A 27,866-nucleotide genomic window follows, 5' to 3' on the forward strand; every position below is an offset into this window, starting at 1 on the left:
CAACGGCAACCATCTCAAATGTTGCAGAGAAAACCACTGAATTCCTAATTTTACCATAAGTAACGAAATAACGTGATCAGCATAACACGCTTACTAATACTCAACAGAGAGCGGGACTGATTTGTATGTGTGCTCACAGATGTCTTTATCCACGTGGGTCCATGCGTCTGAATATATCACGAAGGAATAATAAGTTCCATAGTATTTAAAGAAAAGTGCAACACTAGAAATTTCTCTGCAAGAAAAGTGATTCAAAAGTAATGTGCGCTTAAAGGAACATAAGTGAAGTACACACGGAACATGCAGTGTGAGCTAGGAGCATGTAGCAATCTTAGTCATATACTTACAACAGTGGAGGGAAACTGTAGACTACTGTCTGTTTGATACCAAAACTGAAACCAGACAGAATGGTGACTCTTCGAGCTAACCATTCACTCTCTAACTGAAATTCGCATTAAGGCCAATGATTGGCTTGCGCAAGGCAAAGTCCTTGAGCCCCATGATGATTTCACTGACATCTACACAGAGATAATGTCGCATGTGAGTTAGGTGGAGCAACCTGCATGTGGGTATAATAAGGGGAGTTGTCTTGACGTCACAAACTTGAACCTGATATTCGCTGTGGTGGAAGTGTTTTGATAAAAATGGAACTGTTCTGATAAAAAATGCCAGCTTGCATCATTTACGGGCGCACTAATGGATCTGATAATAGTCTAAAGTATAAAGGAATCACATTCCATTCATAAGAGAACTCGTTTCTTTTGTATACATGAATTATTGTTGCTCTGTTCACTTTTAACATAGCGCATTTGTTTCTGACGTTTGTCATTTTCTGTCAGTCCAACTCGAAGAGAAGGAAAGATTGGAAACTGACAGAACACTGCAAACAATGCTCTTAACAATGTACAGAAGAGAGCGTAGACAAAACATCAGTTTCGTCAGTCCATATTAAGGAAAATGCTGGATTACGAAAGCAGTCTTTTTATATCACATACTTTCTTCTTGTTTGTTTGAAATATGTAACCCAAAATTCATTAAAGAGACGAAATGCGTCATATTATTGGATCAAAAATGCATTAAACACCAAAAAAGTGTCTGAAAATGCCTTCCTGTTGTAGTGTTATTCGCGAAAGCTTTGTAGCATTTTTGTATTTAAAGCAGCTGTTGCGTACATACAACAGAAATAAAGAAGGAGAAGCAATCGTAAAAGGCACTCTGACAATGTTTTGGAGCTACATAGCAACACACAGCGTTAAGTCTGCAGAGCCATATCATCTTATTATACCTCCATGGGAGCCTGACAGAAATAACACTTCGGAAGGAAACGGAAGACTTGCGAGTGGCGCATTTGCTCGCTTATGAAATAAATAAGGGGAAATAGCCGACAAGTTTCAATTTATCTTTGGATGTAGCGGTGGCACTATTTCTTGGCGCCACAAAGAATAACAAGGGATTTGAGTTTGCACCTGAATCATGCAACTCCACATTGGCAGAAGAATAAAAGCCTGTTGCGTAGTTTGGCACGTTTATTATGTAACTATTCCTCTCGTCAAGTCGTCAAACAACGGAGTGAAGTTTAACAAAATAATCGTATGTTTTTACAATCTAAATAATACTTTAGACGACGAGTTGCAAGCCTAGGTTCGTGGAGCCGGTGAATATAGTTCGCTACTTCTGTTCATCTCGTAGCGTAATTTCGTGTGAGTCAGCTGCGACCGTGACGCAGCATCTTCAACGGTATAAAACAAGCTGCTGCCTCCCAGCCTGATAACAGGCGCTGGGAACTCACATTTGGTACGTTATGCACAACAGTCTCTCTCTTACCTACCGACACTAATTCTCCATAATGCGTGACAAGAATAACACAGGCCAACGACTTTGCTGAAAATAACATATTCTTATGTTTTATAGGGTGGGAAATCCAAATATGATACTTAAAAAATTGGATCACGCACCAGTTCTTCACAGTTTACAGTTAAATTTATTAAATTAAGCGATTTTTAAAGAATTTAATGGCTTTTAGTTAAAATAATTTAAAAAGGAAGTGTAATGAATGCAGATGACGTTAGTAGCACTGCTGAAAAACATTTCCTGCCAAAAAAGGCCGATTCTATTTTTGTTCCCAGTCTCATGAATGAGTTTGGTATTGAATACAAAAAGGAAGACTGGAGGCTGTTTATTGATTCATCCAAAACTAGTTTAAAGGCTGTTTTATTACACAATAGTAACATGTATGCATCTATACCTGTTGAACATTCTGTACATAAGAAAGAAAGCTATGAAAACCTAGAAATAGTGCTAAATAAAATAGGCTATTCTGCTCATGGTTGGATGATATGTGGCGATTTAAAAGTAACATGCACGCATCTTTGCCAGCAAGGTGGCTTTACCAAATTTCCATGTTTCTTGTGTGAATGGGACAGTAGGGCTAGGGAACAACACTTGTGCAGGAAAATCTGGCCTATGAGGGAGTCTTTAAATCCTGGTGAGAAGAACATTCTACGCAAAAACCTTGTAGATCCAAAAACCGTACTCCTACCACCTCTACATATAAAGTTAGGCCTAATGAAACAGTTTGTATAGGCTTTGCCTAAAAATAGATCATGTTTTAAGTATCTCTGCCAAAATTTTCCACACCTTTCAGAAGCTAAACTAAAATAAGGCGTCTTTGTCGGACATGACATTAGAAAATTGATGTTTGATGTTAGCCGTGAATCCACAATGACCTTAAATGAGAAATGAGCATGGGTATCATTCAAGCAAGTCGTTACAAAGTTCTTAGGACATGAAAAAGACCTAAAATATGTTTCTATTGTAGCTACAATGTTAAAGAAGTTTAAAACTTTAGGATGTTTAATGAGCCCGAACGTTCACTTTTTGAACAGTCACCTTGATTGCTTCCCGGACAATCTGGGAGATGTTAGTGAGGAGCAAGGAGAGCATTTTCACCAGGACATTAAAGTGATTGAAAAACGCTACCAAGGCCGCTGGAACACCAACATGATGGGGGACTAATGTTGGTCACTTCACTGAGAAGTTCAGCAAAAGACTCATCATAGAAAAAGCTACACAAGAAGCTTCAAAGAAAAAAGAGAAAGGAAATACAAACCAATTCCAGCTGACAAGTGAAACCTCTATTAACACATAGTGGCAACTATTTATTTACAGCTCGTACAAAATAGATATGTATTTCGAAGTTTTACTGACCTTCAGAGTAGTCACCAGAATTGTGTATAACACATTGCCAGCGATGTGGAAGTCGTAGGATACTCTTAGCAGTCCCAGTTGTGTTTACAGTTCGAGTGGCGCCGTCTATTGCCTGACGAATTTGTAGCAGTTCTGAATCGAATGTCGTGAAGTGTTTCCTTCAGTTTAGAAATCGAGTTGAACTCACAAGGGTTTAAGTCAGGCGATTGCAGTAGATGGTACAGCACTTAGCAGCCCCATCAGTCAAACAAATCAGTAACAGCTTGCACTGTATGTGCTTGAGCATTGTCCTGCAAAATGATGGTCAGGTCCTGCAGAAAGTGCCATCACTTCTGTCTCTGTGCTGTTCACTTTTGGACACAACCTATCACCAGCTTCGGAGTTTTTCTTTACATTGAGTTTCAAAGAAATTTTTCCTCTCATTTTTTCTTAGGTTAATATTAATTTCTCATTTGTAGTGATAAGTGATCTGTGCTACACTTATGCTGTGCTATGCCGGATCTGTTTGCTACAGTATTTTGTAAAACAGAACCTAAAGAGGTATCAAGATTAGGATTGGTACAACTGTTATAGCAGCTGTCTACTTACAGCCTATCAGACTGGTGATATTGTGACGTAAATCAAACTGAAAATGTATCCACAATCACCGGCTAATTCAAAATTAGCTGCACCTCATCTGCTCGTATATTTCGTATTTTCTTAATAAAATCGTTAATATTGCAAAACTCGCTTCTATTCTCCTGTTTACTGCACAATGCACCAAGTCCCAAAATGCTGTGGGGAAGTGGGTATTTGTGCAAAAGTTAATCATTTAATGTTCAATTTATTTTTCAGAAAGCAAAATGGCTCCGCTGATTCTTTACAATCATCCCCTGAGCCCTGCATGCCGTCTGGTACGAGTGATCGCCGGTGTCATCGGTGTTGATCTCAAAATAGAGGATGTAAAGGATGTCTATAAGGACTTGAAGACGCCTGAAATGTTGAAGGTAAACTGTATGTTACTATTTACCTAAATTACCTAATTCATTATTTATTGAGCGCAAGAATATGCTTTCACAAACGTTCGAGGATGAGAGTTAATATAGAAGAAAACTATTTAAATTGCTTCCGATGAGGAAAGGAAATTTCATGGGAAACATCCAGTCATTCGCTTTAAGTTGTGTAGGGAATTAATGGAAAACATTTTCTGTATAGTCTCCCAAATAGGAGCCCAATGCCACACAGCCTCCTCTCTTCGCTGGTATGCTTTAGATGAGAAAATACTCGTAAACTCTATCATTAGCTTTGACACCAGCGAACTTCTTTCCGTGGGATCATCATAGGAAATTGGTTTTGGTGTATTCTAATTACGTGCAGCTGGTGAAAGATCACATGGCTTGGATTTTAATGACATTCAAGTTTTCCAGCTAAAACAAAGATACCAATAGATGCATTTTCTGCGTGTGTGCTGAAAGTGGACATATCATGCCATCGCCACTGTAACAGTGAGTAATAACAGAATGTTTTGGTGGCTAAGTGGGCATTTGTTAGACTAAATATTTAAATGTGTGTGTTGCAATGCTGAGATGGTATAAGAACTTTTTTTCTTTTTTTTTCGCTTCTTTCACCTCTGGCAGTGATTTTTGGATTTTGTAAACGTTTGCTCGGTTCATGTGTACCAACGTGCACAGTGTTTATTAATTCAGAGTTTAAACAGACACAGAACAATCGTCAAATTCAGAAAGCCTGAACGAACTGGGTAGGCAGCAGCGAGCGAACTTTATTGTGGAAGAAAAAGCCGGAAACTCCGTAAATCCTCACAAAGTCATTATCAGCACTGCAGGTAAAACTCCATATGTCAATCTGTAGCCCAATCCAGAGTCGAGCAGCCAGGTTGCAGTGCGTCATGAGAATGACGTCAGCAATCTTCGCTTAACAAACACAATGTTAGTGGAGCTCTTGCCCGCTGCTTATAAAGGCATTTTGGCCTGGAGGTAGTGGGATCAGGTGAGTCACTACAAGCAACCCTATCGTCAGTTGCCGTGTACTGCAACCTTTTTGACTCGAAAACGTCGACATCTTCTGTGGAGGAATCGATGTCATTACCTGCGAAAAATAGAAAACTGCGGCGTGCTTCGGAGTCAATGCACGAATGTATGGCCGGCCAGTGTGGCCGAGCGGTTCTAGTCGCTACAGTCTGGAACCGCGCGACCGCTACGGTCGCAGGTTCGAATCCTGCCTCGGGCATGGATGTGTGTGATGTTTAAGTAGTTCTAAGTTCTAGGGGACTGATGACCTCAGATGTTAAGTTCCACAGTGCTCAGAGCCATTTGAACCATTTGAACCAGAATGTATGTCCCCATACGTATGTATGTATCGATAGGTTAGTCGATTAAGTTCAAGTGGTTCAAATGGCTCTAACCACTATGGGACTATATATCTGAGGTCATCAGTCCCATAGACTTAGAACTACTAAACCTCACTAACCTAAGGACATCTCACACCTCCATGCCCGAGGCAGGATTCGAACTTGCGACTGTAGCAGCAGCGTGGTTCCGGACTGAAGCGCCTAGAACCGCTCGGCCACAGCGGCCGCCTAGTCGGTTAAATGGTTAGAGGATGTCAAGGACATACCACCACCAACAAGACTAGGAACTGGGGATTTTATTTTGAAACCAACCTTCAGGGTAAAAACCGCAGTACGTACTTGTTTGAAGTGTAACAGCTACTACTGTCACTACACTTGTTCCTACCGCGTCGTCATACACAGGGTGTTCGGAAGTTGCTGTTACAAACTTCCTGGACTCGTAGTGGAGAGTGAGAACACAATACAGTAAAACTTCGTTAACACGAATCCGAAGGGAGCGAAAAATCAGGAGTGCGTGTTAAAAAAATTCATTTTACGTGAAAAACACAGATTTTAATAAGTATCATCTACAGCAGTCCACTAATGTGTAATACACTACACTATCAATCACGTTATTGTAGACTTATACCACCATAAAGTCAATGTAAAAATCCAAGTACTTACAAATTATGTACGTTACTTTCTTGGAAAAAATTCGGTCATGGTTCGCTGACGTTCATGGGAACGATAATATTTTGTAATTTCACAACCAATTGTAATGAAAGCGCCCACAAACCCAGCAGTGACGTCGGATGTTGAAGCGAATTGTTCTAAACAGTCCAATGCTGTAAACATCTCCTGATCAGTAGATGGAATAGTAACTTATTCTCTTCCTCTTCACTTTCTTCTTATGGCCCTTCTTGCACCTCGCTCACAGCTTTTGGCACATCCGATTCCACAGAAGCACATACGGCAACATCGTCTACACTAATGAATTCTTCGAAAATAATCCCAGCGTTCGCAACGTCCTGCAGAACTGTCCATTCATCAGGTGAAGTGGCACCTTCTAACTCGTGGACATCTTCAGTGTTGCTTCCGACCTTAGAGTATTCTAAGGCGTAATTTTTTTTCCGAAATGAATGTAGGAAATGCAGCTACAAAGATAATTAAACTTATTGTTGACTCGTTTTTAACGTAACCGAGAGCATGGCTACCATCGAACAAGACAGGAAGAGCTCTTAACGCCGACTGCCGACTTTGGCGCGCATTCCGTATCTCTTACTAGTTTCACCATAGTTCGTGGATTTCCGATCATGTTCGTACTTACTAAGATATGCATTTGTTAATGAACGGGTGTGAATTTTAATGAGGCAAAATTATGATAAATAGTTTCAAACATCCAGAGGCTCCTCCTAGTATTCATGTGGTCATAAATGACTCTAATTATTAAATATAAATAAACAAAATCGGTGACTTTGGCGCCAAGATGACGGTACTTCCGTCATGTATATTTCCCAGGCTAACGCTTGTTGCTACGGTCCAGCGCCGAACCCCACCCCACTACGCGCGACATATGATCGCTTCGTCACCTAGCCAGCCAGAGTAGGAAATGCTCTCCAATTCATGGGCGGTTACGGACTTCAGCACTTCCTAACAATCGTGAATACATCAATGAGAAACAATAATTTATTAAAACTGGCAAAAATGTTGTGGTGTCACCGCCAGACACCACATTTGCTAGGTGGTAGCCTTTAAATCGGCCGCGGTCCATTAGTATACGTCGGACCCGCGTGTCGCCACTATCAGTGATTGCAGACCGAGCGCCACCACACGGCAGGTCTAGAGAGACTTCCTAGCACTCGGCCCAGTTGTACAGCCGACTTTGCTAGCGATGGTTCACTGACAAAATACGTTCTCATTTGCCGAGGCGATAGTTAGCATAGCCTTCACCTACGTCATTTGCTACGACCTAGCAAGGCGCCATCATCAGTTGCTATTGATATTGTAAATAATGTACAGACATGAGCTACGTTCAACATTAATGGATTAAAGTTAAGTATTCCACCATCTGCGTCCGTTTTTCTAAGTTCTAATTTCCTTGTCCTGTTCCAGACCTCACGCCAGCCTGCGTGAGCTAAAACGCGTGCCTTTCGGCTTCCTCTAAATTTAGTGGGTTGGTCTCCTGCCAATCCACAACAAATGTCTTCCTCACGTAAGAGGCACCTTAGAGGTTCCACACAGATGGTCCTTCGTGCTCCATATAGTTTTCTGTTAGGTAGCGAGGTACGCAGTGGGTACACACTTCCAGAACACCAGCTGGCGCACGAGTGCGTCAGCACTACCAGCAGAGATGTCCAGCTGGGCAGCGAGGTGTTTGGTTGCGATCCGTCGACCACGTTCCTACATTGGATGAGTGACAGCTGTGTGCGACCGACCGGCACGCGGGAGGTTGGACAAGTTTGCACGACCTTGCGATGATGACATTCGCCTTGCCCGACGACTCACCGTGCGTTTGTTCACTCCCCGGTTTCCACAGATATTCTGCAAGTACCGATGAATATCTGCGATGCTCTGGTTTTGCACCAAACGAAACTCAATGACAGCTGTCTGCCTGGAACGCACCTCCGTTATAGGCGGCATTCCGAAGGCCAACGCATAGCGCATCCACTATCGGAACGTCATGGTACTGTAGTGGCCGAAGCACGAATATTCCACGACGTCCCATAACAAATTCCAAATTTGCAATCGAAATTGGCCGAGAAAGAAATGCGTTGCGTTACTTACTGAAAACCTCTCTGTTTTCACTGAGACAAAGGTAATTTGAGTAACAAGCCGTATAAATATTAATTAAAATATTGTTCTGTAAGTTTCCATCGGATACCAAGGGGTCCTTATAGCAAAATTAGCAGAAAACGTCCCTGAACCGTCTCCAAAATCGTGTGAATGGCGTTTGCGTTCAGCCTGCATTACGACCAGTTTCTGTTATCATGCTCGTGTTGTGAGTGATGATATTAACAGTTTCTGCAGGGAACGTAGTAAGTACTTGCTATCTGGTAAACCAATATGTCAGTACGTACACTACTGGCCATTAAACTTGCTACACCAAGAAGAAATTCAGATGATAAACGGGTATTCATTGGACAAATATATTATACTAGAACTGACATGTGATTACATTTTGACGCAATTTGGATGCATAGATCCTGAGAGATCAGCACCTAGAACAACCACCTCTGGCCGTAATAACGGCCTTGATACGCCTGGGCATTGAGTCAAACAAAGCTTGGATGGCGTGTACAGGTACAGCTGCCCATGCAGCTTCAACACGATACCACAGTTCATGAAGAGTAGCAACGGGCGTATTGTGACGAGCCAGTTGCTCGGCCACCATTGACCAGACGTTTTCAATTGGTGAGATATCTGAAGAATGTGCTGGCCAGGGCACCAGTCGAACATTTTCTGTATCCAGAAAGGCCAGTACAGGACCTGCAACATATGGTCGTGAATTATCCTGCTGAAAGGTAGGGTTTCGCAGGGATCGAATGAAGGGTAGAGCCACGGGTCGTAACACATCTGAGATGTAACATCCACTGTTACAAGTGCCGTCAATGCGAACAAGAGGTGACCGAGACGTGTAATCAATGGCAACCCATACCATCACGCCGGGTGATACGTCAATATGGCGATGACCAATACACGCTTCCAATGTGCGTTCACCGCGATGTCGCCAAACACGGATACGATCATCATGATGCTGTAAACTGAACCTGGATTCATCCGAAAAAATTATGTTTTGCCATTCGTGCACCTAGGTCCGTCGTTGAGTACACCATTACAGGCGCTTTATCAAAGTCGGAAACGTGATGGTACGCATTCTCCTCCTTACACGAGGCATCACAACAACGTTTCACCAGGCAACGCCGGTCAACTGCTGTTTGTGTATGAGACATCGGTAGGAAACTTTCCTCATGTCAGTATGTTGTAGGTGTCGTTACCGGCGCCAACCTAATGTGAATGCCCTGAAAAGCTAATCATTTGCATATCACAGCATCTTCTTCCTGTCGGTTAAATTTCGCGTCTGTAGCACGTCATCTTCGTGGTGTAGCAATTTTAATGGCCAGTAGTGTATTTTGATCTTGATGGAGTAGTTGCAGTGTTAATGTAAACAGTGAGATGTTTTGTAATAATAGCTCTGAATATCGCTGTACCTCTCTAAAACCGGGAATAATATACTGCAGTGCTGCCATCCAAACGCTAAAAGATTATTCACAATATTATAGCTTATTCATCAGAGACATTATTTGTAACGTAATCTGCCTCATTCACTAATTCCAGTTACGTAGATAACAGTATTAATAATGTTCGACATTGCAGGTACACATGAGTTATATCGTCTTCTCTGTATAATCATATTGTCCAGGTGTAATTTACGCTAACCATTGAAATTCATTACCTGAAAACTTCGGACAGAGTCACTGTCAGCTCTCCATGCACATGAACAAAAGAAAGAAATTTTGAAAAAAATTGTAGCTGAATTTAAGAAATTATAAAAGCCCATTTTAAATAATCAAGTAGAGTCCATCCAAATACTCATTTCTCTTTAACTGCCGGAAACTATCGTTCTCGAAAATTTGGGATACATGTTCATGACTCTAGTACTGTTCTCTATAAACCACTTATTTTGCCCTAGAAAGCTCACATTGTCGACTAAGAGGTTAGTAGGAACAATTGAAAATATTCTCTGGCCTCACAAGCACTACGTTTGCATATACGAGGAACTGTCCAGACAGAGCGGTAACAAACGTCCCTCTCGTTCAACATTGCTGACCGCAAGTTTGCAGTGTTGGCACTCCATATTCTCTTTTGAAATATTACACAAGAAAAAAGAAATAATGAATAACAATTTGAAATATAAAACACACAATGGCCTTACACCAGGAATGAAACATCTCGATTCACATTTGGTCCTATTTAAACAATTCTCGAACTAAGACCTCCGAGAGCTCGGTCACCCTGACTTAACTTGTAACTCACCTTCACCATGTACCTACTAGTAATTCATTTTTCTAGCAGACATTTCCCATGTTCTAACGTCCAGTGTTGATGATTGACAACTGCAGTAATTAGCAGGTAACCAAAGAATGAGGTGAATAATCTACAGCGGGAATACGGCTCTTGCTTGAATTTTTGTTGTTCTCTGGCAGTGAATTGTTGAGGCAATTGTTGCTCAGTAAGACATAAATTTTCTGTTACAATCCTAGCTAGCCGATGACAGCCGAGGCACACACGTTACTGACCACACCATTTGATCCTGACAGCAGTGACTTCACTGTACGGCATACCAATCACCTGCTGCCCATGCAAGACTCATCGCGTATGTTCATATGGGGATGAAATGTGGTAGACATCTAACTCCGATTATAAGGACGTCATAAAATGCTATAAAAGGTAGCAGTTAGTGCAACAGCACTGCGAATCCCGCACAAATGACTTCCATGTTCAACGCCTACATCGAAGTACAACTTTCTTCTGAACAAGACTGTTTGTTACCTTTAATTTCGTTCATCTTTGATGTATCCACGCATTGTAGCAAATGATCGAAATATGTGCAAAGAAGTACATATGGTAGCGTCCACGTGTCAAAATAACATTCTCATCATTAATGAAAGTCACGCTTCTTGAATTTGTAAACGAAAATAGGCGGTAGTTATTTTTATAATGAAACATTCGACTTGTTTTCATATTTTGAAGTCATTAGTAATATGGATATTATATGAATAACTAAACTGACTTTTAACTTTCTTAGTTCAAATTTCCCTCTCTTTACTGTTTTAGATACTACAAACACTAACACTGAATAACCTTTTTGATGTGTTATGTTTTCTCGATCTTTTCAGAAAAATCCCCAACATACAGTTCCTATACTGGAAGACAATGGCCTGTACATTAGTGAAAGGTAAGCATTAATTATGAGTTACAAAATGCATTAGATCTCTACTCACCATTAGCTAATGACTGATCCAGATGCTGAAACACCTTAAACACTGTTATGGAAACGAAACAGATGTGGATGAAAAGTAATGCTGAATTTCAAACTGTGTAGAGATATTATTTATATTCCAATAGCGATGTTAGAGTCTTTATTCAGTCTGATAAGTAATTTTCAAGAAATCCCGTGTAGCTGTTAGAAATCGCGACATTTATCTGACGATCGGAGAGTAAATTACATTCATTTACTATAATATGATAAAATGAACCCTTTATCAGAGAACTGGTGGAGTAGGTACTAGCTCTTTGGTTTTAATAATCCTGAAAACCTAGCAATAAGCTTAGTAAGTTTTTTCCAAGTTCTCAAAAAGGAAAGCATCATAAGCAAAATACACTATGCACTAGATAGAAAGATAAGTGATAATAAATTAAATAAATTCGTATCTTAATTTTGGTTTCGTTCTACTTCGCCAATTAAAAAAAAAACTCGATTTCACCTGAAACAAATAAAGGAACATGGAGTTACCACGTATGTTAAATGTTAACATTAAATTAAATTTCAGTAAATTAAAGTTGCGCTAAACATTTAACGTGTACACATGTGTAATTGTCTACATGGCGGTATTCTCACGTTATGATGACAATGAATTCCATGTGCTAATTTCAGAGGTAAAACAATCTGTAGAAGCGTGGTTATAACATTTTGATTATATTAACGAAATTGTTACACTGTCATTAGTTAAAGCTTGGACACCGTGAATAATTTAGGAAGTAAAGTGGCGCAACCAGTAGATCAATTACGGAAACTAAGTAAATGTAACATTGAAATAGTTTTATTGTGTGACGCTACTGCTGGTTTCCTAGTGAGGCATGTAATGATCCAATGGCCGCAGTACATTTATCTGTATTAGTTGGTTGCAACATTGTCTACTATCGTGATGGCATTGTAGCTGTTGCAGCATTTTCCGTAATCGTACTCTACTACCAAGCCAAAGTTTCCTGCAGAAACAATTTTCACTACAATCTGGGCCTTCAGAAAGCCCATCAGAAAACGTTTCAGTTCAAGCTCTCAGCAGGTTTCCACAAATCCATATTAAACTATCTCACAATGTGTTAGAACGTACAGTGATATGTCTGAGCTTGTATGTCACTAATATTTTGCTGCCTTGTTGACAGCCGCGCCATTGCCATGTACCTCGTCTCGAAGTATGCGAAGGATGACTCTCTCTACCCGAAGGATATAAACAAACGTGTTCTCGTCGACCAGAGGCTATTTTTTGATCAAGACTTGTACCACAGAATGTCGAATGTTTTAGTAAGTATTATGTCATTAATCTTCCTAAAAATGGATTCTCTTTATTAACTTAACACACAGACACACACACACACACACACACACACACACACACACACACACAGACACGCTTTGCCTCTGTCAGAAACTGCACCTTTTCTTATATTCTATATGATATGGTTCACATTTTCGTTCTGGTTTTACCTTTGTGCTTGATTATTTCTGCTTGCGAGGAAATTAGAACTATACTGTTTGATATTAGGGTTTATGCCGATAAGGTTTGCGTCCTTTACGGTTACTCATCGCGAAATCCACATAGTGTTAGAATGAGAAGTCTCTTCACTCACCAATCTTCATTTGAAGATGCCAACCAGCTTGCTTGCACACTAGGTTCATGAGCACACGATGGGGTATTAGGATGTTTATAATCGGAATGTCCTTGATCACTTCCAACGACATACGGGTCTTTGGAATCTGCAAGTATCAGTGACTCCTCAACCTTTGTATTTTTTACAGAAGGCTCCTAAGGCAAGGAACACGTGACTTTTAGCTGTCACTAACTGTAACTCTCTATTTACCAGCAGTAAGTCCACAGTAACCGTGATCGAGATTACATTAAAAATTACTGTCTATAGATGAGTAATGTCGGTGAACAAATCCTCAAATCATAGATTTAAAATATCAGTGCCTAATAATGAACAATCCTAGGCTCACGATATCTGTCAAACATCAACGAATAACTGGGGCACAAGTCCGGAAAAACATTCGCACTTCCGTATTGTCTACAAACATCAGAGCTATATGTTATGCCATAGGCTAGGAAACATTACCAGAACCTGAAAGTAAATTTGAACTAAAACTGATGCCGGGGCCATTTTGTAATCCTTGCAACCATTTCCAACAATTTTTTTGTGAAAAAGCTAAGGAAGACGGACGAAAATATGGAAACACCTAAAACACATTACCATTCCCAATACTGTGTAGGAAAACAGTTGGCACTCAAAACAACTTCCAGTCGTCTTGGAATCGATAAATGGAGGTTCCGTCTGGTTTTCAAATTCCAATGGAATCGTATACCATTCTCCCTGTAAAATAGTGGCAAACTTAGGTAACAATAATGGAGGTGGATAGCGATCAGGCGCCATTCTCTCCCAAGCAGATCACAAAGGCTCAATAATATTCAGATCTGGTGACTGTAGCGGCCAGGGAAGATACAGCAGTTCATTCTCGTGCTCACACAACCAGTCCTGAGCGATGCGAACTGTCTCAACAGCGGCCCTGTCGTCTTGGGACACAGCACAACCATTGGAGAACAAACACTCTACCATAGGATAGACTTTAACATCCAGAACTGTCTCATAATCCTTGGCAGTAATGCGATCCTGCAGAGAACGCATGGGGCTCATGGAATACCGCGATATGGTTGCCCAGATCATCAACGACTCCCCACCATGTTTCACTCTTGGGACGTAAACGCGGCCAGAATTTGGATACCGTGTGCAACGGGACCAATCCGACCAAATTACATTCTTGCACTGCTCAATATTCCAGGATTTATGACTTTCGCCCCATGTTTTCCTCTTACGAGCATTTGCATCACTAATGAGTGGTTTTGGAATTCCAGCTCTCCCTTCAACTTTCTGCTTTGAAACAGACCTTCAAGTTTGTTTGGTGACGAGATGATTTGTGAGTGCGACATTCAGCTCTGCACCGACTTTTGCAGCTGTCGTCTTTTTTTTCTTACAATCCTCTTCAATGACCATGCGCCACTGTCACCCAACACACACTTTCGTCCGAGTTGTGACTTAGCGAATAATGTTTTTCCGCTTTCCATGTATGCGATACAAATCGTCTATATGATCCCTTTGAAAACACCGAACACTTCGGCTATCTTGGTTATGGAAGCACCCACCGTACGAGCACCAACAATTTGATCTCGTTCGAATTCACTTGGCTCAGACGTAATGCACTCACAACTACACATTACACCGTTCTGACCATGACTGACACTTGTAAAGTGTTGAGGACATTCTAAAACTGCCGTTCTTGGTCAAATACAACAGCGAAACTTGCAGGTTTGGATAACACTTGCATTTATCTTCTAGCATGCATTTCTCGCTGTGTGTCCATACAGTCTTAAGCCTTTCCGGCCTAATAAATGTGTCACAAGGGCTTGCAACTGGGTGACGAGACGCGAATGAGCCACCGAGCATTAAGTCAGGGACGTGCACTGGCAGTATCCACTGGAAAACTCACCTGAAGATGAGTGAATGGTTGTCAGCCTGAATATCGTGGGAAGGTGTCGACATCGTCGGAATATAATCCCGAAACATCAAAAAATAATAAACGAATTGGCAATGACGGAAAGGGTGACACCCCTCAACAGATTGTATCAGGATCCTGCTACGACTAGACTGAAAGTTAACTATATCCAAGCGCAAAACATCAAGATGCATTTTCTCGGTCGCATTCTGCGCCACACTCCATTGGGCCTGAGGGGGCCCGAACCCATTCTAAAATTCGTTTGGGGGAGCGGAGCCCCTCACCCCCCCCCCAATAATTTAAGAAAATTATTAGTTATATTAAGCTTTGTAAAATCACAAAATTATGTTGGAATTTTTATTTTTCTTCTTTGATGATAGTTACCTTATGAAATAAATTCAATAATGTGTTGAAACGAATAATTATTATGGTAGTAAGCAGGTTAACTGAAAACGAATGGTGTGAATCATGACAGTGTTACAGTGCAGCGCGAGCACTTAGAATTTGTCCTGGTGTGCGAATCTTCGGGTAAAGTCTGGCGCCGGCGGGCCAGCGCTGCGGCCGTGGCGACATCCAAAGGACTGGAGCAGAAGCGCCTGGAACCCTCTGCCTCACGTCACCTTGACGCTTGAGACATTACGACGCCGCGACTATATAAAACCCACCCTCCTGTCGTAGTCATTCAGTGTGGATACTTTCGTTCAGTGCATGTTGCAGACGTGTTTACTGTTCCGACTTTAGTGCCTAGTGGAGTATTTCGTTTGACTATATTTTATTCCTTTAATTTAGTCTCTTAGTGTATTGTGAATTAAATTTGCAATGAATAAATTTGTTAAGAAAAAGGCGTGCTTGGAAGTTGATGATAGTGCAAGTCAACCTCCAACAATTATTGTGTCGTCAGTTGCTTCGTCGTATTCAGGCGAGAACTGTTCACAGCCGAAACCTGGACAATCCGGTAAGGGGAGATCATTTCTGAAGTATTGGTTGATCAAGTATACTTGGCTATAATATGAAGCATCTACCGAAAAATGATTTTTGCAAAACTTGCAGAGGCAGATGCTAAAAATCTATTACAATTTTCTTCAAAAATAGAAGTTGCATTTACTTCCGTAGGGTTTTCTAACTGGAAAAAGGCTTTGGGAAAATATGTTTACACATAAAGAAGGTGTTCTGAAACTAAATTCTATCACTAACCAAAGTGTGGCCTCCCAATTGAATGAATAGTTAGATAGTGATATGAAGAAAGGCCGATTAGTTCTGGAGACAATTTTTACTACTGTCGAATTTCTATGCCGACAAGGACTAGCAATTAGAGGGCACGAAGATTTAAACTCAAATATTTTTCAATTGTTGGAAATCCAAAAGAATTACATATCTAAGTTTAAAGATTGGTTAGGGCGTTCGGGGTATAAGTGGACGTCCCACGACATTCAAATCAAGATCATTAATCTATTAGAAAAGTCTGTGTTGAGAAAGCTATTGGCTTCAATCAAGAAGACTGTACATTTTTCTATTATGGTTGATGAAACAAGTGACTCTTCGATTCACGAACAAGAGTCATTTTGTATTCGTACTGTTGATGATTCCATAATCATCAACAAAGACTTTATTGGTTTAAACGAGACCCCTAACACTGAACCACAAACACTGTTTAGTGTTTTAAAAGACGTTTCTGCTTGTCTTGATTTGTCAAGTGCTATGATGGTGCCTCGAATATGAGAGGTAAGTTCAAAGGACTAAAAAAGTTAGTTTTGTACCTACTACCAAAAGCACCTTATGTGATATGCACCACTGACAGTTTAGACTTGGCAGTTGTAAACAGTCTCCGCCATCTTAGGTCTAAGACGGATATTATGGCTTGAGCCAAGGACTTAATAAACACCGTAAGGGAATCCAACAAAAGGATGGGTCTTTTTAGAAGCATACGCTGTCAGAGTGCCAATGACCAAGCTGATCTAGCATTCCATTGCCCGACTCGAGGGACTAGGCGAGCTTCTAGTATCTTGAGAATATTAAAAAACTTTGAAGAATTTCTAGAGTTTTCGGGAACATTTTCTGCAGAGGACAAAAGAGAGGCAGGCTACCTTGAACCAATGTTACAATTCAAGACTTATTTCGGTTTACATCTTTACTGCCAAGCACTGAACGCGGTAGAGGATGTCAATGAAAAATTTCAGTGCCCTCATGTGTTGCTGATCTGGGAAAAATATATGAGGGCTTGATTTGTATATTGAATGGAAGGCGTGATAGTTTTGAACACTTTTGGGCATTGTGTTTAAAAGAAAAACCTTCACAAGTTGGTGATCCTTCGCTTCCTTGGAAACGAAGTACGAGTATACCAAAGAAATATGAAAACAACGAAGCCAGCTCACCACACACTTTCAAAACCCCAAATGAATACTACAAAGCTATTTACATTGAAGTTTGTGAAATGGTGCAATCTTGCATTACTGAGCGGTTTGCTTCAACTAGACTCACACAGGTCATTACAGTTGAACAAGAGTGCTTGGCTTTTAGTAAACAGAGCTGAGACAAATTTGGAAAAATCAGCTGAGTTTTTCAGTAATGACCTAGACATTGAGAGACTGCGCTTACACTTGAATATGTGAGACTATATCGCTAATAAAAAACAACTGGTCGTAAAAAACATGCGTGATGTAAGAAAGCAGATTACACTAGAGCCTCCAGTTGGAGAAATATTGTGTGAAGTAGTGAAGCGCATTAAGCTTCTCCAAGTAGTTCCAATCACGACAACAACTGCAGAATGGTCATTTAGCTCCCTTAGATGTCTGAACTCATATCTCCGATCAACAATGAGACATAAGCGATTGAACAATTTGGCTATTCTTCATGCTCACCGAGATGTTATGGATGAATCTGATATTCGGCCAATCATCAACGACTTCATATTCAGTAATCCAATCAGATGGTCGACATTTGCACTTTCTTAAAGACACTAGCCCTAATAATGACATTTAGAGCAATATTAAAAATCTTTATACAATAGAGAATTAAATACATACATAATGTTAAATTCTCAGTTTCGAAATATTAGTACTAGTTTAGTACTTTATTAGTTGTTTTCAACTACTTAAATATTTTTAGGGTGTAAGACCCAATTAAAACTCGATATTTTCACAATTTTTGACTGAAAGTATTAGGCATACTTTATTAACTGTATCAAAGCATTAACTTTGAGATACTGTTTTTATTTAATGAACCCTGAGCCTCGTTCAGAGTAAGCTTAAATTAGCTATTTCACTTATTAATCAAAGTGTTATTACTGTGCGACCGCAATATTTTGTGTTTTATTCTTTTAATGATAGTTCAGGATTTATTTGCATATAATTTCAGTCTTTCCAGAGCTATATATTCACTGCTTTGTAATAATCTGTAAGCATGATTATTATTGTAAATTAAATTAACTTTTTACGAAAATACCGTGCGTGTTTATGTTTTGTGTTGTGGTTGGCAGGAGAGCCAACCCCGTGTTACTAGAGGAGGCCGAAATGCACGCGTTTTAGCTCACGCAGGCTGGCGTGAGGTCTGGAACAGGACAAGGAAATTAGAATTTAGAAAAATGGACGTAGCTGGTGGAATACTTAACTTTAATCCATTAATGATGAACGCCGCTCTTGACGGTACATGATTCACAATATCAATAGTAACTGAATATGGCGCCTTGCTAGGTCGTAGCAAAATGACGTAGCTGAAGGCTATGCTAAACTATCGTCTCGGCAAATGAGAACGTATTTTGTAAGTGAACCATCGGTAGCAAAGTCGGCTGTACAACTGGGGCGAGTGCTAGGAAGTCTCTCTAGACCTGCCGTGTGGCGGCGCTCGGACTGCAATCACTGATAGTGGCGACACGCGGGTCCGACGTATACTACCGGATCGCTGCCGATTTAAAGGCTACCACCTAGCAAGTGTGGTGTCTGGCGGTGACACCACATTCCTCCCCCTCAAATCGGCGTACGGTTGTGGTATAAGCCTTCCGCCCGACGTGGGGAGGACCCCATGTTGACGTATGCGACGAGGTGGGGAGCCGAACAACAGGCGAGGCTGTGCCACCCGCACCCTACCAATCGGACCGCGGGGAGCTAGGAAACGCCTGAAAACCTGCTCCAGGGTGCACGCCAACATGCGGTGTATGCGCCCGTAGAGAGACAGGAGGGGTCGAAGGGTCGACCTCCATCGGGCCGGGGCACCCGACGGGCGAAGACGACACATGGTCCGGAGCGGGAAAGAGTTCCATGTCGGAGGACAACTGGTCCCGGGAAGCGATCGGCGGCGCGTGACCCATGGAGGCGCCCGGCAGCTGCAGCGAAGCGTCCACTGCAGGCGTCGCCGGCGGGAGAACAGGCGGCGGCGGCGGCACGTCGCCATGGGGCAAAATGGAACGCAGCGTCGGTAACACCTGGGGCTGAGGCGAGCCAGTAGATGGGTCCCCAGGGCGCTGACCGGACGGCACCGTCGCTGAAAGCAGACGGGGAGCGGCAGACCCTGTGCGACGACAGAGGCGCAGCTGATTGAGATGCCGACGCACCTCACCAGAGGCCCCCAAAACCAGATACATAGCGCGGCTGAGGCAGCGAAGAATCCGCCCTTAGAACCAACGCCGTTAACCTCGATAACGGCGATAGTAGACAACGTCGCCTGGAGCAAGAGCAGGCGTCTGCCGCTGCACAGGAACCTGATGCGGCGGATGTAGCAAAGACATCAAGATTCGACGATGACGACCGTGGAGCAACTCAGCCGGCGAGCGATCATCTCGGGGCTGAGAGCGATACGAGGACAAAAAGAGCAATAACGTGTCCTCCCGAGAATGCGACTCTTTTAACTTCAACATCTGTGACTTTAAAGTCCGGACCAATCGTTCAGAGGCACCGTTTGACTGTGGCGAAAACGGCGCGGACGTCAGATGTTGAATACCATTGGCCTTGCAAAATGACTGAAATTCTGCGGACATGAATTGTGGGCCATTGTCGGAAACAATAGTCTGTGGAAGACCTTCAATGCAAAAGATAGCAGATAACGCTTGGATGGTGGCAGATGACGTCGTGGAAGACATCCGGACAACAAAAGGAAAATTACTGAATGAAACTACCACAACCAACCATCGAGCATTCCAGAATGAACCAGCAAAATCGATGTGTAAGCGTTGCCAAGGGGAAGTGGCTTTTGGCCATGCAAAGAATTTCCGCGGTGGTGCTGATTGTTGTTCGGCACACACCATGCAAAAAGAGCACATATTCGTAATCGCGGCATCGATTCCGAACAGTGCTGACGAGCAAGGTGTTTCGGTCTCACTATACCCCAATGTCCTTAGTGGAGAAGCTGTAAGACAGAGGACTGTAACGAACGTGGGACCACGATCCTGGACTGATCATTATCAAAACGCAACAGCAAAACACCACGTCGAACAAAAAGTCTCTCCTTGTGAGCAAAAAATCGGCGAACCAACGGCTCCCCGATCCGTGACTTTGACAAGGGCCATTGCGTAGCAACAAAACGCAGAACGGTAGCAAGGACAGGGTCGGCAGCTGTGGCTGTAGCTACACGACGAAAATCAATCGGAAACGATTCGACCACGTCATCGGTTTCTGCATCAATGAACATGCAAGCAAGTTCGGAGGAATCGAATGCCCTATCCTCAGCAACAGGCAAGCGAGACAACGCATCGGCGTTTCCGTGCTTAGCAGTGGACCGATACAAGATATCGTAGCGATACTGCGAGAGGAAAATAGTCCAGCGAATGAATTTCTGCGCTGTACGTGGAGGTACAGGCTTGGTAGGATGAAAAAGCGATGTCAAAGGTTTGTGGTCTGTGATTATGGTAAAGTGACGACCATACATGAAACCATGAAACTTTGTAACACCAAATAGAAGAGCCAATGCTTCTTTCTCGATCTGTGAATAATTTCTTTGCGCAGACGAGAGCAATTTAGACGCAAAGGCAATAGGGCGATCGTGCGATTCATCTTTGTGCGCAAGCACAGCACCGATCCCGAAATCCGATGCATCCACCATCAACAAAAGGGGCTTCTCGGGATCGAATGGCGTAAGGCAAGTATTGGAAAGCAACGCCGATTTCAACTGGCGAATGGCGAGTTCGCATTCCGTCGTCCAGACCAACGGAACACCTTTACGGCGTAAGCGATGAAGCGGAGCTGAAATGAAAGAGGCATGTGGCACATATCTGTTATAGTAATTTATTTTTCCCAGCACACTCTGTAGCTGCTTCAAATTCTGCGGCGAAGGCAAGTCTTGTATGGCACGAAGGTGCGTGGGACTGGGATCTATGCCTTGAGCACTGAGTACATGTCCCAGGTATGGCAAATTACGGGCAAAAAACACACATTTGTCCTTCCGCAAGCGAAGAACATTTTCTCGCAAGACCTGAAATAATGTTCTGAGATTGGCCAAATGTTCTTCTTCCGTCTTTCCGGAGATCACAATATCTTCCAGATAATTTGCTGCAGTAGGGACCGATGCACAAACTGTTTGTAGATATTGCTGAAACAATACAGGGGCGGATGCACACCCGAATGGCAGTCGTTTGAATTGATACAACCCAAGATGCGTGGGATTCTTCGTCCACCGGTATTTGCAAGTACGCATCTGCGAGGTCCAACTTCGAAAAATATTTAGCCAGGCACAGTTTGTCATAAAGATCTTCTGGGCGGGGTAAAGGAAAAGTTGCAATCACTAGTTGTGGATTCACTGTTGCCTTGAAGTCCACACAAAGTCTCAATTTTCTGGAAGGTTTTGGCAAAATTACTAAGGGTGATGCCCAGAGAGAAGCCTGCACACGTTCAATTACACCTTGTGATTCCAAATCGTGTAATGTTTTTGCGACCTCATCACGCAATGCGTGGGGAACATTGCGCGCTCTGAAAAATTTCGGTTGCGCCTTTTCTTTCAGTTCCAAATGTGCTTTGTAGTTCTTAGCGCAACCAAGGCCCGGTGCAAAAATGTCTGCAAATTCTTCACATAGACGAGAAACACCGTCGGAAGGCACAGTCTGGTTCACTGATAGGACCTGATTTACTATAGACAAGTTGAACAACTGAAATAAATCGAAACCAAACAAGTTCACTGCAGAAGATGAACGAAGGACGTAAAATGACACAAGTTTTGTTTGTCCTTTGTATGTTGCAAGTAGGCTGCACTGTCCTCATGCAGGGATATCTTGACCTGAATAACTAGTTAACTTAACGTTTGTGGCATGCAATGGAGGTGTGCCCAGCTGTTTGTACGTGTCTTGATTGATCAGTGAAACTGCAGCTCCAGTATCGAGCTGGAATGGTATCACTTTGTCGTTAATGTCCAAGTCCACAAAAAGTTTATTGTCTTGCTGACGACAAGAGCGACTGTCTCGTGCAACGTGAACTAACACTGGTACATAATCACTTGCGACTTGACGGGATTTCCGGCGATGTCGACGCACACTATTTGTGGGACACACACAGTCACTGTTAGAGAGAGTGGCATTGAGTGGAGTGGAATGAACCACATGAATTTCCATGGGCGAAGTTTCATGAGCATGAGTATCCTTGGTTTGAATCCAGCGTGAAGCAAAGGGCCTGGAATGGTTGTGAGTTTCTCATCTGAGCTTTTTCTGGCAAACACTCTGAACATGTCCTTTTTTATTACAGAAAAAGCAAATAGCTTGGTGTGATGGGCAATTCCCACACGAATGTCTAGTAACGCACTGCGGGCATGATTTTAGCGCTGCATTTGCTTGCCGGCGCAGCACACGTGGCTGAGAGCCTGGCGGCAGCGGCACGGCCGTGTGCGAGGACTGTTTACTGTTCCTTGCAGCTCGCCCGGCGGGACGGTTAACCTGACACACGGGTGGCAAAGTTTCAAATGATTCCTGAGAAAAGTCAAGTGTGTCCTAACGATCCAATATGTCCATCACTTGCTGAATGGAGGGATTGACTAGTTTCAAAATCTGTTCCCTTATACGAACATCAGAAACGTTCTGTGCAATTGCATCACATACCATAGTATCTGAATAATGGAGTCCATATTCACTCTCAAAAGCACAATCCCTAGTAAGGCCTTGCAAGGTTGCAACCCACTCCCGATTAGTCTGACCTGCCGTACGTTTTCTACAAAAGAAGGTATACCGTTTGGCAGCTACATTGACTGATACTTTGAAATATGCATCTAATGCAGAAAAAATTTCGTCGTAGGACAGAGTTGCTACATCGCGTCGGGGAAATAATTTGACTATCACATGGTACGTATTCATGCAAACCAATGATAAGAGATAAGGCTGCTGCTTGTCACCTTGAATTCTGTAGGCGGCGAGATAGAATCCAAATTGGCGTGACCACTCTGTCCAGCTTTTCAGTGAAGCATCAAAAGGTCGAAAAGTTGGTGCAAGAGCGTTGTGGCTGCGTTAGCGGTGGAGCGGCGGCTGCCGCATCGTTTTGCATCGCACGTTGACCCTGGACGAGCTGTCCAAGGGCATCCAGTAAAGCCTGCATCTGCTGATTCTGTAAGCGATAAAAATCAGACAGTGCATCTGGAGATTGTGGCGAAGCCATTACACAAGTAAATCAGGTCAGTTTAGAGAAGAACGCGGTTTTGCCTTGTCGCCAATGTTGTGGTTGGCAGGAGAGCCAACACTGTGTTACCAGAGGAGGCTGAACTGCATGTGTTTTAGCTCACGCAGGCTGGCATGAGGTCTGGAACAGGACAAGGAAATTAGAATTTAGAAAAACAGACGTAGCTGGTGGAATACTTAACTTTAATCCATTAATGATGAACGTCGCTCTTGATGGTACATGATTCACAATATCAATAGTAACTGAATATGGCGCCTTGCTAGGTCATAGCAAAATGACGTAGCTGAAGGCTATGCTAAACTATCGTCTCGGCAAATGAGAACGTAAGTAGGCAGTGAACCATCGCTAGCAAAGTCGGTTGTACAACTGGGGCGAGTGCTAGGAAGTCTCTCTAGCCCTGCCATGTGGCGGCGCTCGGTCTGCAATCACTGATAGTGGCGACACGCGGGTCCGACGTATACCACTGGACTGCGGCCGATTTAAAGGCTACCACCTAGCAAGTGTGGTGTATGGTGGTGACAACACATTTTGTTTCCTTTTTCAAAACCAAAAAATGTGTCAGGCTTGTCTAGTTCCCTCACCCAATAGTGTCCAGTTTTCTGGGTTCTAATGTTGATCATATGATACTAAAATGCTTAAAAATAAAACTCCCTATTTTTTATCTAAAATTTAGAAAATTTCTGGGGCAAGACGCCTAGTATGATCACCCCCCCCCCCTCCCAAACATTTTTTATAAGTCAGCGCCCATAACTGTGGCTCTACTATATGTTGAACATAATACACTCTTTTAAGGAGTGCTCCCGTTGCTATCACTTTAAGAACAGTTGGATACTGAAATGTAAGATGCATAACAAATACATCTTTCAAAAATATCTGCCAATAGCACTAGCGGAGGAATAATAAGAGACGGCACATAAAATTTCTCACAATAATTTCTTAATATTCTGTCTGGGAAGAGAACAAATGAATATTTATTTTAATTTTATTTTTATAAATTTTCTTCCTTTTGCTTAAACATTTTGCATGACATTTCTTTTGCATCATGCATTCATCCACATTTGTTAACTATACTTACACCCTTATCCAGGGCGAAGAAGAGAACGACAGCGCGTTTGAGGAAGAGTTCATTTTTAAGTGCTCTATGTTACGGTCGATATAGAAGAAGAGTACCTCAGTTTCACTTTACAAGGCGGAAATATTCTCTAGAAGACGATTTTGTTTCCTACTTGAGCAGAATGGTAAAGAAGCGGACTATGGCGAGAGAGGGGGAGACTTTATTTGACTTCTGATTGGAACATTCTGGGTCACGGTATCGATCCTAGTTTGAGCTTAGATACTGAATAGAAATCATCAGCAATGGTGGCCGAAGAAATATGGTGTCACCACCTCGTCAGTGAGGACGGAGGGGTTTTTCTTGGTGTGTGTGACTACCTCTGAAAAAGGAAGAATCAGCATGATCAACGGAATGAGAATGTACAAAGCAATGAAAATCATTTCATTAAACATATAAATGTCTTTTTTAAATTATGTCCACAACTTGTATAAATAATATTGTTATATATGAAACACCACACTGCTGCCAACATTTTGTGAAACTAATATCGACTTAGTCGTTATTTGGTAAACTTCACGATTTTAAAGTGATGTGTATACCAAGTCGATAATATTACACTGTGCCGTATGTTTACTTAATGCTGTGAGGATAAGTGAGCATTGAGCATAGCATTTAGCTCAAGATACAACTTTGTTATCTGGTCTGTATAGAGTAATGCCTTTGATGATTTGCGCTTTTGTATTCCATCTTCCTACTAGTTCGTAGCAGTTGTTGACGTTTGCATTGATTTAATTTCCTGCTTACAGATGCCAATATTTCAAGGCAAACAAGCGGAACCCAGCAACATTGAGAAAGCGAACGACAGTCTGGAAACTTTGAACCGAATGCTGGATGGCAAACAGTGGCTGGCCGGAGATCGGGTGACTATTGCTGATTACGCCGTCGCTAATAGCCTGTCAGCATTGGAGGTAACGTGAAGCTGTCACACTTAGTATTGGAAAGTTAAGAAAATATGAGAGAGTCATAAAATTGTTAATTGTGATGCAGAAAAGATTATTTTGGCGACTTACTGGAGACATCTATTTTTATTTTCGTTGTCACACCACTGTCTCTACATAAAAGGAAAATGTCCTGACTGACTGACTGACTTATCACCTCCCAGTCCAAACAGCCACTGATAGAATCTTGAAATTTGAAGGTGTTGATCTCATACTGCAGGAATCGTTTAACAAGGGATTTTTCCAAATTCCGCGCTTAAGAAATAGAGAACGAAAAGATACTGAAAATATGACTCTATTATGGTAATTTTTAATCTCGAACTACGAAAATTGGTACTTGGTTTGTCAGTTAGAATTAAAGAAATAAATGTTTCAGCATTTTCTGGAGTTTAGCCCCTTTGGGATGAAATAGTGGGTGAAAGTGTTTTTAAATAAATCACTATTAAAGGACTATTAAATACTTATTAGAGTTTCATCTATTAAAATTGATTTTTGATTTCTCGGTTAGTAACAGAAAATATGTGTTTCAAAGTTTTTGGAAATTCGTCCCCTAACGGCGTAAAAGGGGGGATGAAAATTTATATGGAAGTATTTCAGTATGAAAGATTTCTAAAATTTTATATTTTGCGTCGGAGTTTGAAACAAAATGATATGTGTTTGTGTTTTTGGAAATTCAATCTCTAAGGCGGATGAAATGGGAATGAAACTATTTATGAAAATATTCCGTTACCAGCTAAATCTACAAAAATTGGGGTTTGGCTTCTGATGAAATATGTGATAGGGGATGAAAGTTTCTATGGCAATATCATCATAAGAAGTCAGAAGGCTGGTCTGACAAAGACCTTCGACTCCAGCTACCAGAGTCTCATTTTGGTTGGAAGTATATTCCGAAAAGACAATGCTCCAGTAAACTTAATTAGCGTGCAAAGTTTAGATGTTGCTATCTTTAAACAATATGAAATTTCGATTACATAGAATAAAAAAAAAAACAAATAAGAAACAAAACTACTGCGCAGCAGACCAGTCTAATCGAGCAAAGCAGCACGCGCTAATCTAGTAAAAGATAATTTATGTCTCATCAGGCAATGTATTACATCACATGTAGCTCTTCTTACCGTTAACAGATAAAAAATTAGCTTTCTCAACATTGGAAATCTTAACAGAGGCTCTGATGTATTATGTGGAATTTTTTTGAGCTAAATCATCTGCGAAGGTGTACTGACACCATCAGATACAAAGTATGAAAACACAGAAACAAAAATTAGCTGATTTATATGACCCATAAGATTATTTTCAGCAATTATTTAATGTCTGATGTCGGTATCTCTTTTTCAGTTTCGTCCAAACATTGGAGTTGATGCTACGAAGCAGCCTAACGTTATGCAATGGCTTTCCCGTGTTGAAAATTCTCACACAAAATACGGAGATGTCGCCAAAGAATATCGAGAAGCCTTAAAGAAACTGATGCAGAAGTAAATACGTATAATATGAACGAAAATTGTATAGGTGTGAAAATAGTAGAAATGTCAAGATTTCTAATCAAATGAAGTCATTACTTTATTACCATGCGTCATTACAACGAAACAGAGACCCTCATCCTTTCCTTGTTTCTGTCATCTAAGGGATCGTTCAAAACGCAGTGTGACAAGTTCTTTGTGCCATTAAAGATAGATACATTCACGCAGGACCGGTTTCTCCTTCTTCATTGTAAAAATTCCATGTATAAGTGTTAGCTACAGCGAAGGGCTGAAATGCTGATCTCTGCTTGATTTCGATACTGATCTTTGTTTCCTGTTCCATTCTTGTTAGCCTTTGCCATAGCATTTTTAACGATGTTGAACATGTGGGTAATATAAAGATATATACTCGAAACTAAGTACAACAGATAGTAAAATGCATGTTATTTCATGTTTTCCTACGACCAAGAAAGTCACAACAGTCTTTTTTTGTTACACATTCACTATTGTTCTGTTATCTGTCATAGTCTTGTGCCGTCAAAGTTTTCATCGACGACACAAAGCAGAACCATGGTGCAATAGTTTGCATACAGTCAGAACCATCAACAGGGACAACATATCGGTCTTTAATTGTAAAATGTCGCTTGACCTGCTCGAATGGAAAAGCGTTAGCTTCCAATACACTACAAGTCAATTAGGCT

At 41.7% G+C, this 27,866-nt stretch overlaps 1 protein-coding gene across 1 annotated transcript in view; it reads left to right on the forward strand.

The window, feature by feature from the left end:
- Nucleotides 1–27,269, forward strand: part of LOC124777074 (glutathione S-transferase D5-like) — a 37,608-nt gene extending 10,339 nt beyond the window's left edge. The window contains exons 2-6 of the mRNA XM_047252349.1: nt 4,042–4,193; nt 11,431–11,489; nt 12,698–12,836; nt 25,517–25,678; nt 27,044–27,269. Coding sequence (XP_047108305.1) covers nt 4,050–4,193; nt 11,431–11,489; nt 12,698–12,836; nt 25,517–25,678; nt 27,044–27,184 — 645 coding nt within the window. The 5' untranslated portion in view covers nt 4,042–4,049 and the 3' untranslated portion in view covers nt 27,185–27,269. The remainder of the gene's footprint in view (nt 1–4,041; nt 4,194–11,430; nt 11,490–12,697; nt 12,837–25,516; nt 25,679–27,043) is intronic.
- The last annotated feature ends 597 nt before the right edge of the window (nt 27,270–27,866 follow it).

Source organism: Schistocerca piceifrons, chromosome 2 (assembly GCF_021461385.2).
Source record: "Schistocerca piceifrons isolate TAMUIC-IGC-003096 chromosome 2, iqSchPice1.1, whole genome shotgun sequence".
Classification (NCBI taxonomy): Eukaryota; Metazoa; Arthropoda; class Insecta; order Orthoptera; family Acrididae; genus Schistocerca; species Schistocerca piceifrons.